Source organism: Mizuhopecten yessoensis, unplaced genomic scaffold (assembly GCF_002113885.1).
Source record: "Mizuhopecten yessoensis strain PY_sf001 unplaced genomic scaffold, ASM211388v2 scaffold7251, whole genome shotgun sequence".
Lineage (NCBI taxonomy): Eukaryota > Metazoa > Mollusca > Bivalvia > Pectinida > Pectinidae > Mizuhopecten > Mizuhopecten yessoensis.
The window spans coordinates 296,987-315,024 of NW_018406955.1; the positions used below are offsets into that span (position 1 = coordinate 296,987).

The window sequence follows — 18,038 nt, forward strand, 5'->3', positions numbered from 1 at the left end:
TTTTAAGAACATACAATCTCCCGCATGGATATTTCAAAAGGTTGTCAAGTATGTTTAAGCTATGATCTCTAGAACCAAACATTATATCCTTTAATCTTTAGAACCAACGCATCATCTAAATTCTGGAACTGAGACATGGTACCATACAAAAACAATTAATACAATGTGTCATATAATCCCTCTAGAACATCAACTTTGTATTATAGGACTTCTGGAACCAGGAAATTGTATCATTTGACCTCTAGAAGATAAACAGTATAATGTATGATTTCTTTGACCAATATTTTATCTTATATGATCACCTATGAAACCTATACCTATTGTATCATAGGATGATCCTAAGAACAACACATTGGTTAATTATATTAGATACCTATATCCTGTTTTCATGATTACATGAACATCTCACTCTGTGTAATGAAGCTCGCTTTAATGTTAAAGCCGGTATTTGCCTTTAGTCTTCCTGGAACCCACCTTAAGTCTGCTTAAGTCAGTTATTTATGCCTTAAATTTGCCTGGAATCCATCTTAAGTCTGCTTAAGTCAGTTATTTTTGCTGTAAGTTTGCCTTGAATCCATCTTAAGTCTGCTTAAGTCAGTTATTTATGCCTTAAGTTTGCCTGGAATCCATCTTAAGTCTGCTTAAGTCAATACTAGGTGGATACCGTCTTAAAACTTCTGGCGGATCCCACCAACACTTTTTGGTAGATGTTATGATTTACATCCTCAGATATTCTTGGCTCTATTCTTTGTGCTCTATCCATTGCACTGGTTACCTGTACAATACAGGTTGCAGTACAAAACTTTAGTGTACACATACAAGGCATTGAATGGAACAGCTCCCCAGTACCTACAGGTGCTTGTTACCCTATATCAGCTGTCACGATCACTGTAGTTGGAGTCAGAATCATTGTTGTGTGTCCCAAAATCTCGTTCTGTGACATATGGAAACCAGCTGTGCTTTGGGAGGGTTTCGGCCACGTTGTGGAATAGCTTTACCATCCGCTATTAGAAAGTCAAATACCCTGGCCAAATTCAAGAAGGACATCAAAACTCATCTCTTTACATCTGCAATTTAGACTTTTTGCACAGACGTCGTAAATACCACCCTTTATTTATTCATTTATGTGCACATTGCGATGATTATCTTCTTGCTTAATGTATAATGGTGATTGTAAGCCATTTTTGTTTCACAATTATAATTAATACTATTATCCATATGTTGTAAAGCACTTTAGGGTAATTTTACAAATTATATAGGGCACTATATCAATGTTATATATTATTATTAGCTATTTACAGACTTCCATTAATATCTCTGCTGATACAAACATGAGCTGCCTTGACCTTGTCCAGTCAAAAGTAAAGGTCAAAGGTTGATCAGTTTTACCTGCGATAGCTCATCAATCCTTATTACTTGTATAATTGAGAAGGTATATGTTGTCACTTTCATGTGGTTTAGTCTGAAAATGCTTAAGTGAGTGAGTTCACTGTGATCATGGGCAGAAGTGCATGTTGATTTAAGGGTTGAACAGTGACAAATGAAGTGAAGTTTGTCCAAAATATGACAATTTAAGTTCATCTCTGCTGATGAAGCCCTGCATGTTAGCAGTGTAGAAGTATCATGCCAAAAGCATATAATGTGACTGTGAAATTCTGCAAATGATGGAAAAGAGCAAATTGATTTACAAATCACCAGCTGAATGAAGCTTGAAGCTAACTCAGATGACATGGAACAGAACTAGATACATTGTAGTGCAAAAATCAGATCGATAGACACTCACAGAAAAGAAAACAAAATACCTGTGACAATTGTTTCCCATTAGTGCAAATAATCTTCATCAATAATGAAGAAAAGTACAGTTAATTACAATCTTAATGACAATATAAAGAATAAGATTTGATATGATCTCATGTATTCTGAAAAAAATGTGTGAGTGATATATATACCTCTTTTATTTTATGAAATGTACATATACTTAACAAAATGGTGATCGATGTATCTATAGAATAGGGAAGACTAAAAAAAGCCGTATAAAAATAATCCTAATTTTCTAGCTGACTAAAAGGTTATCAATGAGTGATTGTAGTCTGTGATGGTTAGAGGAGGACTCTGTACCAGGATATACTATATAGTGCTCCAAATACATTGTAGTCTGTGATGGTTAGAGGAGGACTCTGTACCAGGATATACTATATAGTGCTCCAAATACATTGTAGTCTGTGATGGTTAGAGGAGGACTCTGTACCAGGATATACTATATAGTGCTCCAAATACATTGTAGTCTGTGATGGTTAGAGGAGGGCTCTGTACCAGGATATACTATATAGTGCTCCAAATACATTGTAGTCTGTGATGGTTAGAGGAGGACTCTGTACCAGGATATACTATATAGTGCTCCAAATACATTGTAGTCTGTGATGGTTAGAGGAGGGCTCTGTACCAGGATATACTATATAGTGCTCCAAATACATTGTAGTCTGTGATGGTTAGAGGAGGACTCTGTACCAGGATATACTATATAGTGCTCCAAATACATTGTAGTCTGTGATGGTTAGAGGAGGACTCTGTACCAGGATATACTATATAGTGCTCCAAATACATTGTAGTCTGTGATGGTTAGAGGAGGACTCTGTACCAGGATATACTATATAGTGCTCCAAATACATTGTAGTCTGTGATGGTTAGAGGAGGACTCTGTACCAGGATATACTATATAGTGCTCCAAATACATTGTAGTCTGTGATGGTTAGAGGAGGGCTCTGTACCAGGATATACTATATAGTGCTCCAAATACATTGTAGTCTGTGATGGTTAGAGGAGGACTCTGTACCAGGATATACTATATAGTGCTCCAAATACATTGTAGTCTGTGATGGTTAGAGGAGGGCTCTGTACCAGGATATACTATATAGTGCTCCAAATACATTGTAGTCTGTGATGGTTAGAGGAGGACTCTGTACCAGGATATACTATATAGTGCTCCAAATACATTGTAGTCTGTGATGGTTAGAGGAGGACTCTGTACCAGGATATACTATATAGTGCTCCAAATACATTGTAGTCTGTGATGGTTAGAGGAGGACTCTGTACCAGGATATACTATATAGTGCTCCAAATACATTGTAGTCTGTGATGGTTAGAGGAGGACTCTGTACCAGGATATACTATATAGTGCTCCAAATACATTGTAGTCTGTGATGGTTAGAGGAGGGCTCTGTACCAGGATATACTATATAGTGCTCCAAATACATTGTAGTCTGTGATGGTTAGAGGAGGACTCTGTACCAGGATATACTATATAGTGCTCCAAATACATTGTAGTCTGTGATGGTTAGAGGAGGACTCTGTACCAGGATATACTATATAGTGCTCCAAATACATTGTAGTCTGTGATGGTTAGAGGAGGGCTCTGTACCAGGATATACTATATAGTGCTCCAAATACATTGTAGTCTGTGATGGTTAGAGGAGGACTCTGTACCAGGATATACTATATAGTGCTCCAAATACATTGTAGTCTGTGATGGTTAGAGGAGGGCTCTGTACCAGGATATACTATATAGTGCTCCAAAAACATTGTAGTCTGTGATGGTTAGAGGAGGACTCTGTACCAGGATATACTATATAGTGCTCCAAATACATTTGTATGTCACCTCAACCTGCAAAGTATCATAAATAACAAGGAGAAAAGTACCATGGTCCCAGTGAGGAGTATCCATACCACACAGCATTACTCACACTGTCAATCTTTTGTTCAAGATTTAAACAAATAAACAGTTATAAAGGGCTTGATGATAATAAGAAAGGGTTGAATGAGCATGCTTTAAATATCCAAATACTTATTTAAAATTCAACGTTACATGCAAAAATTGTTATCAGTGTTTAGAATTTGTAATTATCACCAAATCTTTTGCAAATGGATTTTATACAATATGATAATATGTAAAGAATGTCTGTGAAAAATAATTATTTTACACTTCTTCAAATATTAGTTACTATCACCTCTCTGTAATTATAAGTCAGTATTGTATAACCCCAATCAGTAAGTATTCCTTAACTCCCCCCCCCCCCCCCCCCCCCCCCCCCCCCCCCCCCCCNCCACTGCACATATCTGATTCTCAGATCATTTTGTAGTGAAGTCATTATTATATTACTTTAATCTTTGGTGACAAAAACTGGAAAAATATGATTGCACCAAGAAGATTTGTATTTCCCTGTGCTTTATGTAATATATATTACCTTCAGAATAAGATTCATCAGTTTGGTATGAATAATAAATGCTAAGTTTGTTTTCAATTTAAAAGTCCTGTTTGTGTTCAAAACAAACTAAGCCTTTATTTATTACCTTGTACAAAAATTATCAGTCTATCATGTAGAATAGTAAGGGTGAAATCATTGGATGGGATATGGTAACAGCAGCAATCAAACCTTTACACAAGTTTATTTGTTCATTTATGGTATTTCCTCCTAAAGTAGCACAGAGTTGGACACACTGACATTGACAATGAAGTTAATGAGGGGATATAACAAGTAACCGCCACCATTACAAACACATCTCCAAATGGAACCTTTCCGTCTAATGATCAAATTTCCGAATATAGCCACATACCCTAAACCTGGCAAATGTCAACACCCTCCCCCAAAACAAGTGTCTATGAAATGTCAGATACCAAAATTAAAACACCTAAAAGAGTTGACTGTGTCCCAAATATAAGCATGGTGACAGAGTGTAGTTCATCAGATCGACTTTTACTCAAGTATTTCCCAATCAGGTTTAAAATTAGACACTAGTGCAGAGTCTAAACGTACGCAGAGTACTAATTAAATGACATGCGATATGCGTGCCATGGCAGCATGCGTTTCTGCAGAAGCAATACGCATATTAGAACAGAGCTGATATGGTATTTTCCCCAATTTGAAAATGATACAATTTTAAAGAGTCTAATCCTCCAGACTTACTAAAGGGGTGAGCTGAAATACAACAAGGATCAGCATTGTAGTGAAACACAAGTTATATCGTTAAACTAAACTTCATCATAAACCGTTTGACACCTAAGCAATACCAATTTTCAAGTAGAGTCTCTACAACTATATTTAGAATCTCATTAATTAAGTAAACTAAACACAAATTTCTAATGTTTATAAAGTTTCTCAAGGTTGGTTTTTCTGTACTGCATTTCTACATTATGATCAACTATTTTCTATTTTTACTTAGCATCCAATAAACATCTTTTCTGTTATGCATCAATTGTGTAATGTAAATTTGTCCGTTTGTTTCTATTTAAACAACACAAAAGAACCTACTACTGCTGGAGATTTCCATGTCAACAATCTGGAGCAGGATCTTCTGTGTGTCTTTGACCTTGATGATCCATGAACACCGGCTTAAGGTCGGAAAGAGTGCGGGATAGTTTGGTGATATGATCAGCCCGCCACTGCCTGTTAGGTACCCGGGACCACACCCTATAGTGGAGGGGCCGAAGGGTTGCCAGTCTGAAAAAGAGCAACATTTAAAAGTGACCTTCTACAAAACAAACCAATGCTTGAGTCAAACATATTTCATTGTTTTACATTTCAACTGTATGCCTCAATTGTATTATTAGGAAATTTGATCCTACCCTGTCATGAACCTTGGCTTAAATTACTTGAAGAGGAACTGTAACGGGTCAAATGATGGTGACTTGGTAACCCAGCTAGATAACAGCAACAACCTGGAGTTTAGAGGTGGCAGTGGAATCATGGCATGGCCATACCTTTATTGTTTCCTCTTACATTTGGCACCCAAATATAAACAGCTATGGAAAGTGATAAGGGTGTTAAGGATCAAAGACTATCTGAAGGAGGAATGAAATCGTGTCATGTAACAGATCTGGACTGGATCTATCACCATGGACATCTATCTAGACATTGAATGTTATACATTTTGGTTTGGTAATTGCATTTTTCTGTGAGTTATTAGTTATTACAATCCCACTAAATTAGGTTTCTTGATTGTAAAGATTGTGGATGTAATATTAAAAATCAATTATCCCAATTTTTACATCTTTTTAATCTAATTTTTCTAAGTTTTCATATCACATTTTTACTGTTGACATTGTTCACTTTAGCCATATATATATATTATTCTTTTTAGCTCACCTGGCACGAAGTGCCAAGTGAGCTTATGCTGTGGCGCGGCGTCCGGCGTCCGTTCATGCGTTGGCCGTCTGTCCGGCGTCAATTTTTTACTTTAAACGACTTCTTCTTATTAACCAAAAGGCCTAGGGTGATGATATTTGGCCAAAAGGAAACTGGGATGAAGGGCTACAAAGTTTGTTAATATTAATGACCTTCACCCACTTTCAAGGTCACAGGGGTCAAATATGTGTAAAACATTAAACAACTTCTTCTTAATAACCAAAATGCACAGGGTGATGATATTTGGCCAGTAGCATGCTGGGATGAAGGGCTACCAAGTTTGTTCAAATGAATGACCTTCAATTATGTTCAAGGTCACAGGGGTCAATTGTCTTAAAAAACCTTTAAACAACTTCTTCTGAATAATCGAAATGCCCAGGGTGATGATATTTGGCCAGTAGCATGCTGAGATGAAGGGATAAAAAGTTTGTTCAAATGGATGACCTTCACACAAATTCAAGGTCACAGGGGTCAAATATGTTAAAAACTTTAAACAACTTCTTCTCAATAACCGAAACGCCCAGGGAAATGATATTTGGCCAGTAGCATTCTTGGGTGAAGGGCTACCAGGTTAGTTCAAATGAATGACCTTCAATTATATTCTAGGTCACAGGGGTCAATTGTCTTAAAAAACCTTTAAACAACTTCTTCTGAATAATCGAAATGCCCAGGGTGATGATATTTGGCCAGTAGCATGCTGAGATGAAGGGCTACACAGTTTGTTCAAATGAATGACCTTCACCCATATTCAAGGTTACAGGGGTCAATTATGTTTAAAACTTTAAACAACTTCTTCTCAATAACCAAAACGCCCAGGGAAATGATATTTGGCCAGTAGCATTCTTGGGTGAAGGGCTACCAGGTTTGTTCAAATGAATGACCTTCAATTATATTCAAGGTCACAGGGGTCAATTGTCTTAAAAAAACCTTTAAACAATTTCTTCTGAATAAGCAAAAGGCCTGGGGTGATGATATTTGGCCAGTAGCATGCTGAGATAAAGGGCTACAAAGTTTGTTTCAAATGGATGACCTTCACACACATTGAAGGTCACAGGGGTCAATTATGTTAAAAACATTAAACAACTTCTTTTGAATAACCAAAATGCACAGGGTGATGATATTTTGCCATTAGCATTCTGAGATGAAGGACTACAATGTTTGTTCAAATGAATGACCTTCACCGATATTCAAGGTCACAGGGGTCAAATATGTTAAAAACTTCAAACAACTTTTTCTGAATAACCAAAAATGCCCAGAGTGATGATATTTAGTCAGTAGTATACTACGATCAAGGGCTACCAAGTTTGTATAAATGTATGACCTTGAATCATATTCAAGGTCACAAGGAGCAAATATGTTCAAAATATTAAAAAAAAAAAACTTGTTTTGAATAACCAAAAGGCTCAGGATGTTTATATATAGTCAGTAGCATGCTGGGATCAAGGACTATTATATATGTTTGTTAAAGTGAATGACTTTGACTTATATTCAAGGTCACAGGGGTCAAATTTGTTTAAAATCTTTAAAGGACCTCTTCTGAATAACCATGGGTCCCAGGATGTTGATACCTTGCAAGTTGCATCCTGAGATGAAAGGCTATAAAACTTGTTCAACATAATGACTTTGTTCGACTTTCAATCACAGGGGTGAAATGTTTAAAAAGAAAATAACAGGTTCTTTTGAATGAATTCTAATCATAAATATTGATATTTAATTTTGCCTGTAGCTTTATTTTAGATCACTTTTAAGGTTACAAGTGTGAGATTTATACCAGGTGAGCGATGCAGGCCCATTGGGCATCTTGTTTATTAGATACAAACATGTATATCAACTCTCATTTTAATCTTGGCAAAATTGTTTCTAAAAATATTTCATCCCTCTCTGAATGGAAAAATTAGCAACACTGATATAAAACTTAAACCTCTTCATCCAGAACCATCTTTCTGTAATTCATTTTTAGCATTTTGTATTTCATTCAAGCTCTAAGATACCTGACACACTGCCAGTACTGTGGATGTTTAATCTATTAAAGAAAACAGATATCATGTAAACTTTGACCATAGTGCTGTTCCCTAGGATAGTCAGACAGCAACATACAATGTATACCGATGTTAACATAGCTCTAAGTATTAATGGACGTGAAACTCAGGGTTTTGCAAAAAGCTGACTGCACAAACAATACATCAGTCTCTGTGTATAAGCAGTCTGAAGGAAGGAAATGGAGTTTTGTTGGTTGGTGTAGCAGGTTTTGGACCTGTGGGTGTTGGTCAATCGTTGCTGGAATCGTTGTGTCTAGGAAGCCATTGATCCCCGTACTATCTAGACCCACATCTCACTTTCCAGGAGGATCAACATCCAATACCCATTTACAAAATGGAGGTCAGCGAGAATTTCTTGGAAAAGACAATTACTAATCCAAGCAAGGAAGGCCTGCATGGTCTACAGTTTAATTACCTCATTAACCAACAACTCTGGTAGACGGTTGTAGCTCTTTCTTAATCAAAACACTGGCATGGTTCAGTTTCTGTTGATGTCCGCACTGATATGGAATATATATTATATAAATCTTATTCATCTGTGAATGCACTTACCGGGTATATGCCAATTGGTTTTAAATCCTATTTACCAGTCAATGTAATAACTGCCCCCTATCTTGGACAGAGTGCCTAATTGTTTTGCATTATGAACTATTTAGCATCTTACTTAAAATGATGTGCCTCTAATTTTGGCTTTGGCTAAGTTTGAATCAGTTTCTATCATTCTATTTATCCCAAATTTGTAAGCTTCCAGAGTGCTTATTATGTCAGTACAGTACATGTTAAAGCTTTCTGTAGGTTTGTTGTGTATCAGACTGACTGAGGGGTTTGTTCGGTAACTTTCTGTAGGTTTGGATCGTAGATTTCTGTAGGTTTATTTTCGAAACATTTTCTTCAGGTTGGTAAGAATGGATTGTGAAAAGATTCCTGTAGAACAACCAATACGTATTTATATGTGACGTTTCGATGACTAGTAACGTATGTCCTCTGTCCCCTTCATCAGACAAATGACCAGTAGGTTTGTTGTGTATCATACTGAATGATGGGTAATTTGTTCTGTAACTTTCTGCAGGTTTTTTGTGTATCAGACTGACTGGTGGGTGTGTTCTGTAACTTTCTGTAGCTTTGTTGTGTATCAGACTGAATGATGGGTAATTTGTTCTGTAACTTTCTGCAGGTTTTTTGTGTATCAGACTGACTGCTGGGTTTGTTCTGTAACTTCCTCTAGGTTTGTTGTGTATCAGACTAACTGATGGGTTTGTTCTGTAACCTTCTGTAGGTTTGTTGTGTATCATACTGAATGATGGGTAATTTGTTCTGTAACTTTCTGCAGGTTTTTTGTGTATCAGACTGACTGCTGGGTTTGTTCTGTAACTTCCTCTAGGTTTGTTGTGTATCAGACTGGCTGATGGGTTTGTTCTGTAACATTCTGTAGGTTTGTTGTGTATCCGACTGACTGATGGGTTTGTTCGGTAACTTTCCGTAGGTTTGTTGTGTATCAGACTGGCTGATGGGTTTGTTCTGTAGCTTTCTGTAGGTTTGTTGTGTATCTGACTGACTGATGGGTTTGTTCTGTACCTTTCTGTAGGTTTGTTGTGGATCAGACTGACTGATGGGTCTGTTCTGTAACTTTCTGTAGCTTTGTTGTGTATCAGACTGGCTGATGGGTTTGTTCTGTAGCTTTCTGTAGGTTTGTTGTTTATCAGACTGACTGATGGGTTTGTTCTGTATCTTTCTGTAGGTTTGTTGTGGATCAGACTGACTGATGGGTCTGTTCTGTAACTTTCTGTAGGGTTGTTGTGTATCAGAGTGACTGATGAGTTTGGTCTGGAACTTTCTGTAGGGTTGGATCGTAGATTTCTGTAGGTTTCTTTTCGAAACATTTTCTTCAGGTTGGTAAGAATGGATTGTGAAAAGATTCCTGTAGAACAACCAATACGTATTTATATGTGACGTTTACTGATGGGTTTGTTCTGTAACATTCTGTAGGTTTGTTGTGTATCAGACTGAATGATGGGTAATTTGTTCTGTAACTTTCTGCAGGTTTTTTGTGTATCAGACTGACTGCTGGGTTTGTTCTGTAACTTTCGGTAGGTTTGTTGTGTATCAGACTGGCTGATGGGTTTGTTCTGTATCTTTCTGTAGGTTTGTTGTGTATCTGACTGACTGATGGGTTTGTTCGGTAACTTTCTGTAGGTTTGTTGTTTATCAGACTGACTGATGGGCTTGTTCTGTAACTTTCTGTAGCTTTGTTGTGTATCAGACTGAATGATGGGTAATTTGTTCTGTAACTTTCTGTCGGTTTGTTGTGTATCAGACTAACTGATGGGTTTGTTCTGTAACATTCTGTAGGTTTGTTGTGTATCTGACTGACTGATGGGTTTGTTCGGTAACTTTCTGTAGGTTTGTTGTTTATCAGACTGACTGATGGGTTTGTTCTGTAACATTCTGTAGGTTTGTTGTGTATCCGACTGACTGATGGGTTTGTTCTGTAGCTTTCTGTAGGTTTGTTGTTTATCAGACTGACTGATGGGCTTGTTCTGTAACTTTCTGTAGCTTTGTTGTGTATCAGACTGGCTGATGGGTTTGTTCTGTAACCTTCTGTAGGTTTGTTGTGTATCTGACTGACTGATGGGTTTGTTCTGTATCTTTCTGTAGGTTTGTTGTTTATCAGACTGACTGATGGGCTTGTTCTGTAACTTTCTGTCGGTTTGTTGTGTATCAGACTAACTGATGGGTTTGTTCTGTACCTTTCTGTAGGTTTGTTGTGTATCAGACTGAATGATGGGTAATTTGTTCTGTAACTTTCTGGAGGTTTGTTGTGTATCAGACTAACTGATGGGTTTGTTCTGTAACCTTCTGTAGGTTTGTTGTGTATCTGACTGACTGATGGGTTTGTTCGGTAACTTTCTGTAGGTTTGCATCGTAGATTTCTGTAGGTTTATTTTCGAAACATTTTCTTCAGGTTGGTACGTATGGATTGTGAAAAGATGCATGTAGCACAACCAATACGTATTTATATGTGACGTTTCGATGACTAGTAACGTATGTACTTTGTCACCTTCATCAGACAAATGACCAGTAGGTTTGTTGTGTATCATACTGAATGATGGGTAATTTGTTCTGTAACTTTCTGCAGGTTTTTTGTGTATCAGACTGACTGAGGGGTTTGTTCGGTAACTTTCCGTAGGTTTGTTGTGTATCAGACTGAATGATGGGTAATTTGTTCTGTAACTTTCTGGAGGTTTGTTGTGTATCAGACTAACTGATGGGTTTGTTCTGTAGCTTTCTGTAGGTTTGTTGTTTATCAGACTGACTGATGGGCTTGTTCTGTAACTTTCTGTAGCTTTGTTGTGTATCAGACTGACTGTTGGGTTTGTTCTGTAACTTCCTCTAGGTTTGTTGTGTATCAGACTAACTGATGGGTTTGTTCTGTAACTTTCTGTAGGTTTGTATCGTAGATTTCTGTAGGTTTCTTTTCGAAACATTTTCTTCAGGTTGGTAAGTATGGATTGTGAAAAGATTCATGTAGCACAACCAATACGTATTTATATGTGACGTTTCGATGACTAGTAACGTATGTACTCTGTCACCTTCATCAGACAAATGACCAGTGAAGCGTATGTACACAAAGGTGTAAAAAATGTCCACTGATCGATGTCGATTCGGCTACACTGTAAGCATATAGGTACAATTTGTTGTTATATATATACTGAAATGACTCAATTCAGCTACGTTTTGTTTAACACTTGGTCATAGATGTGCGAGAGTCTATAAGCCCCCTTATCTCGATTTAGAACACCACAGATGCCACTAACAACATCAAATTTGCATGCGAGAAAAACAACAACTGTATAATGCCCTTCCTAGACACTCTACTGGTAAAAAAAAGAAGATGGAACTATGTAGGTATTGGTCTATAGAAAAAAGACCCATACAGACCAATACCTGAACTTCAAATCTCACCATCCTTTGTACCAGAAGTTAGGCGTCCTATGCATGTTGCTCAACAGATGTGATACAATAGTCACAGAACAACAGGACAAAATACAAGAGCAGAGTCACATCGCTAGGGCAATGAAAACTTGTGCATATCCAGAATGGGCCCTAAGAAATTGGGTACAAAAACAGTGTCAAAGTAAGGAGAAGAACAAGCAGAGGCCAACAAGGATAAGAACACAACCAAAGGTCAGGTGGTCATCCTGTATATAAAAGATATATCCGAAACCATCCAGAGGATATATCGCGGTCATGGCATGACAGCCATGAAGCCCCACAAACCGCTTCGTAGTATCCTAGTACACCCAAAGGATAATAAGATATTAACAAGAGGCCCAATTGGCCTGCATCGCTCACCTGTTGGTATATTAATCTCACACTTATAACCTTCAAAGTGATCTAAAAAAAATCTGAATGCAAAATATTAGTATTGATGACAATAATTTATTCAAAAGAACCTGTTTAAAGATTTAAAAACATTTGACCCTTGTGACCTTAAAAATCGAACAAGGTAATTACATTGAACAAACTTTATAACCCTTCATCTCGGGATGCAACTGCCAAATACCACCAACCCAGACATTTTGCTTTTTGAGATTAGGATATTTGAAGATTTATACATATTTGACCAAATGTGACTTTGAAAGTGGGTCAAGGTCATTCAAATGAAAAATCATGATAGCCCTTCATCCAAGCAATAGCGACTGGCCAAATATTGATAATCTGGGCCTCATGGTTACTCAGAAGAAGTTGATTAAAGATTTTGAACATATTTGATCCCTATCACTTTGTTTGTAAGTTTTTTAAAACAATTGACCCCCATGACCTTGAATATAAATCGAGGTCATTTATTTGAACAACTCAGTAGCCTTTCATGTCAGTATGTGATTAGCCAAATATTATCATCCTGGGCCTTCTGGTTATTCAAAAGAAGTTGTTTAAGATTTTAACATATTTGACCCATGTGACCTTTAAAATTGGCGAAGGTCATTCATTTGAACAACCTTGGTATTCCTTCCTCCCAGCATGCTACTGGCCAAATACCATTACCCTAGGCCTCTTGACAATTGAGAAGAAGTTGTTTAAAGTAAAAAGTTGATGCCAGACGGACGACAGAAGGACAGACGATGGACGCCGCACCATGGCATAAGCTGGGAAAGACACCCGGTAAGTATTGAACAGGTTTATGCCAAATGCAATGTGACATATCCAACATGAAGTGCTAGTGGATTTTGTTGTGTCCCAGTTGGCATTTACACTTCAATGCTGAAATACTGCTCTGTAGGTTTTTATCTATCATTCTTTTGTATGTTACATCTGGGATCTAAAACCTGAGTATAAATGTCACGTTCTTTACTGATTTACGTTTATCTGAGATTCCTGTCAGGTGTCATTGTTGTTGGTAACTAGCCAGACATACACATGACTTATGGCTGGAAGTGTGGAAAGATAAGAATCTTCTATGCCATATCAAGTTTAATCATTTCCTTCTTTGTCTGCCTTCTACCAGATACGTGTTCCCAGGTCTTTGTCCAATATGTCCAATCTATGTCATTATACCCACCATCAGCGATCCAAATAAACATGAAGGCTTCAATTTTTTTGCATAATCCCTTCACATTACTTAGCATATAGCTTTCATTGTCTGAGGCTCCTGTGTTTAATCAAAAACATCAGGTACACATGTATAGGGTCAGATATAAGTCTACAACCTGTCCATGTACAATGTATGTCTAACCAATACATACAACATCAATCTTAGTTTAATTGATAATATCCACTAAACTAAATCAGCTGAAATACAGCTATGTAAAGCAAAGAAATATCAACTCTATCAAATAGTGTGAACAACCAGATGTTAGTCGTCAAATGTACTTACTGTCGCCCAGAAACTCATAGAAGGTAGTCGTCAAATGTGATTACTGTCACCCAGAAACTCATAGAAGGTAGTCGTCAAAAGTAATCACTGTCACCCAGAAACTCATAGAAGCTAGTCGTCAAATGTACTTACTGTCGCACAGAAACTCATAGAAGCTAGTCGTCAAATGTACTTACTGTCGCCCAGAAACTCATAGAAGCTAGTCGTCAAATATACTTATTGTTGTCCAGAAAATCATAGAAGGTAGTCATCAAATGTAATTACTGTTGTCTAGAAACTCATAGAAGCTAGTCGTCAAATGTACTTACTGTTGTCTAGAAACTCATAGAACCTAGTTGTCAAATGTTATTAATGTCGCCCAGAATGTCATAGAAGGTAGTCATCAAATGTACTTACTGTCACCCAGAAACTCATAGAAGCTAGTCGTAAAATGTACCTACTGTCGCCCAGAAACTCGAAGAAGCTAGTCTTCAAATGTACTTACTGTCGCCCAGAAACTCATAGAAGCTAGTCGTCAAATGTACTTATTGTTGTCTAGAAACTCATAGAAGCTAGTCGTCAAATGTACTTACTGTCGCCCAGAAACACATAGAAGCTAGTCGTCAAATGTACTTACTGTTGTCCAGAAACTCATAGAAGCTAGTCGTAAAATGTACCTACTGTCGCCCAGAAACTCGAAGAAGCTAGTCTTCAAATGTACTTACTGTCGCCCAGAAACTCATAAAAGCTAGTCGTAAAATGTACTTACTGTCGCCCAGAAACTCATAGAAGCCAGTCGTCAAATGTACTTAATGTCGCCCAGAAACTCATAGAATATAGTCATCAAATGAACTTACTGTCGCCCAGAATCCCCTAGAAGGTAGTCTTCAAATGTACTTACTGTCGCCCAGAAACTCATAAAAGCTAGTCGTCAAATGTACTTACTGTCGCCCAGAAACACATAGAAGCTAGTCGTCAAATGTACTTACTGTTGTCCAGAAACTCATAGAAGCTAGTCGTAAAATGTACCTACTGTCGCCCAGAAACTCGAAGAAGCTAGTCTTCAAATGTACTTACTGTCGCCCAGAAACTCATAGAATCTAGTCGTCAAATGTACTTAATGTCGCCCAGAAACTCATAGAATATAGTCATCAAATGAACTTACTGTCGCCCAGAATCCCCTAGAAGGTAGTCTTCAAATGTACTTACTGTCGCCCAGAAACTCATAGAACGCAGTCATCAAATGTACTTACTGTCGCCCAGAAACTCATAGAACGCAGTCATCAAATGTACTTACTGTCGCCCAGAAACTCATAGAATCTAGTCGTCAAATGTACTTAATGTCGCCCAGAAACTCATAGAAGTTAGTCATCAAATGAACTTACTGTCGCCCAGAAACTCATAGAAGTTAGACGTCAAATGTACTTACTGTCGCCCAGAAACTCATAAAAGCTAGTCGTCAAATGTACTTACTGTCGCCCAGAAACTCATAAAAGCTAGTCGTCAAATGTACTTACTGTCGCCCAGAAACTCACAGAAGCTAGTCGTCAAATGTACTTACTGTCGCCCAGAAACTCACAGAAGCTAGTCGTCAAATGTACTTACTGTCGCCCAGAAACTCATAGAAGCTAGTCGTCAAATGTACTTAATGTCGCCCAGAAACTCATAGAAGATAGTCATCAAATGAACTTACTGTCGCCCAGAAACTCATAGAAGGTAGTCGTCAAATGTACTTACTGTCGCCCAGAAACTCATAGAAGGCAGTCATCAAATGTACTTACTGTCGCCCAGAAACTCATAGAAGATAGTCGTCAAATGTACTTACTGTCACCCAGAAACTCATAGAAGGCAGTCATCAACTGTACTTACTGTCGCCCAGAAACTCATAGAAGCTAGTCGTCAAATGTACTTACTGTCGCCCAGAAACTCATAGAACGTAGTCATCAAATGTACTTACTGTCGCCCAGAAACTCATAGAAGCCCAGTCATCAAATGTACTTACTGTAGCCCAGAAACTCATAGAAGGTAGTCATCAAATGTACTTACTGTCGCCCAGAAACTCATAGAACGTAGTCATCAAATGTACTTACTTTCGCCCAGAAACTCATAGAACGTAGTCATCAAATGTTCTTACTGTCAACCAGAAACTCATAGACGGTAGTCATCAAATGAACTTACTGTCGCCCAGAAACTCATAGAAGCTAGTCGTCAAATGAACTTACTGTTGCCCAGAAACTCATAGAAGATAGTCGTCAAATGTACTTACTGTCGCCCAGAAACTCATAGAAGCTAGTCGTCAAATGTACTTTCTGTCGCCCAGAAACTCATAGAAGGTAGTTGTCAAATGTACTTACTGTCGCCCAGAAACTCATAGAAGCTAGTCGTCAAATGTACTTTCTGTCGCCCAGAAACGCATAGAAGGTAGTTGTCAAATGTACTTACTGTCGCCCAGAACCTCATAGAAGGTAGTCGTCAAATGTACTTACTGTCGCCCAGAAACTCATAGAAGGTAGTCATCAAATGAACTTACTGTCGCCCAGAAACTCATAGACGGTATTCATCAAATGTACTTACTGTCGCCCAGAAACTCATAGATGGTAGTCATCAAATGAACTTACTGTCGCCCAGAAACTCATAGAAGGTAGTCATCAAATGAACTTACTGTCGCCCAGAAACTTATAGACGGTAGTCATCAAATGAACTTACTGTCGCCCAGAAACTCATAGACGGTAGTCATCAAATGTACTTACTGTCGCCCAGAAACTCATAGTGAGCTATGAAGCCATTTTGCTCCTTGGTGGAGTCCGACTTGAAGACAATTTCCATTTTGGGTTGTAATGACACAAATTCTTCAGGTGTGTCAGTGCCACAGAAGCGACCCACTTCTGACTTGAAGCCCTCATCATTCACATAGTGGATCTCTATGTAGTCAAACTGGCACCTACAATACAGCAACATTTATAATTTAAGGTATTAGTATGAAGTGAAGTTTCCTCTCTATATAGTCCCTCAGGGTTATCATTTCTGGTCAATACACAATCATTACACAACATTTGAAATCAGCATAACTGCCCCCTTATGACATATAACAACTTCTTTACAAGCGTTATTTTATCACTACTGTGATTCAAGTAACATTGAGTAATAAGGTATCATAAGAAATCCTAGGCACTTTGGTTTCCATGAAAAGATATTTGCTGGTGGACATTTTAACTGGACTAACTGGCATGCTGGTGGACATTTAAACTGGACTAGCTGACGTGCTGGTGGACATTTAAACCTGACTGCTGGTGGATATTTTAACCTGACTATGCTGGTGGAAATTTTAACTAGACTAGCTGACTTGCTGGTAGACATTTTAACCTGACTGTGCTGGTGGACATTTTAACTGGACTAGCTGACGTGCTGGTGGACATTTAAACCTGACTATGCTGGTGGAAATTTTAACTAGACTAGCTGGCGTGCTGGTGGACATTTTAACCTGACTGTGCTGGTGGACCTTTAAACCTGACTGTGCTGGTGGACATTTTAACCTGACTATATGCTGGAAGACATTTTAACTGGACTAGCTGGCGTGCTGGTAGACATTTTAACCTGACTGTGCTGGTGGACATTTCAACTGGACTAGCTGGCATGCTGGTGGACATTTTTAACTTGACTGTGCTGGTGGACATTTTAACTGGACTAGCTGACTTGCTGGTAAACATTTTAACCTGACTGTGTGCTGGTGGACATTTTTAACTTGACTAGCTGGCATGCTGGTGGACATTTTAACCTGACTGTGCTGGTGGACATTTTAACTGGACTAGCTGACTTGCTGGTAGACATTTTAACCTGACTGTGTGCTGGTGGACATTTTTAACTTGACTAGCTGGCATGCTGGTGGACATTTTAACCTGACTGTGCTGGTGGACATTTTAACTGGACTAGCTGACTTGCTGGTAGACATTTTAACCTGACTGTGTG

At 38.1% G+C, this 18,038-nt stretch overlaps 1 protein-coding gene across 3 annotated transcripts in view; it reads right to left on the reverse strand.

Annotated features, from left to right (window-relative positions):
- The window catches only part of LOC110453290 (tolloid-like protein 1), a 201,343-nt gene that overhangs the window by 10,874 nt on the left and 172,431 nt on the right, over nt 1–18,038 (reverse strand). For 2 of the 3 annotated variants that reach the window (XM_021502179.1, XM_021502178.1), the window contains exons 5-7: nt 16,823–17,013; nt 5,307–5,495; nt 4,962–4,973 (exon numbers count right to left, since the gene is read on the reverse strand). In XM_021502179.1, coding sequence (XP_021357854.1) covers nt 4,962–4,973; nt 5,307–5,495; nt 16,823–17,013 — 392 coding nt within the window. The remainder of the gene's footprint in view (nt 1–4,961; nt 4,974–5,306; nt 5,496–16,822; nt 17,014–18,038) is intronic. The other variant, XM_021502180.1, reaches the window with a different exon arrangement.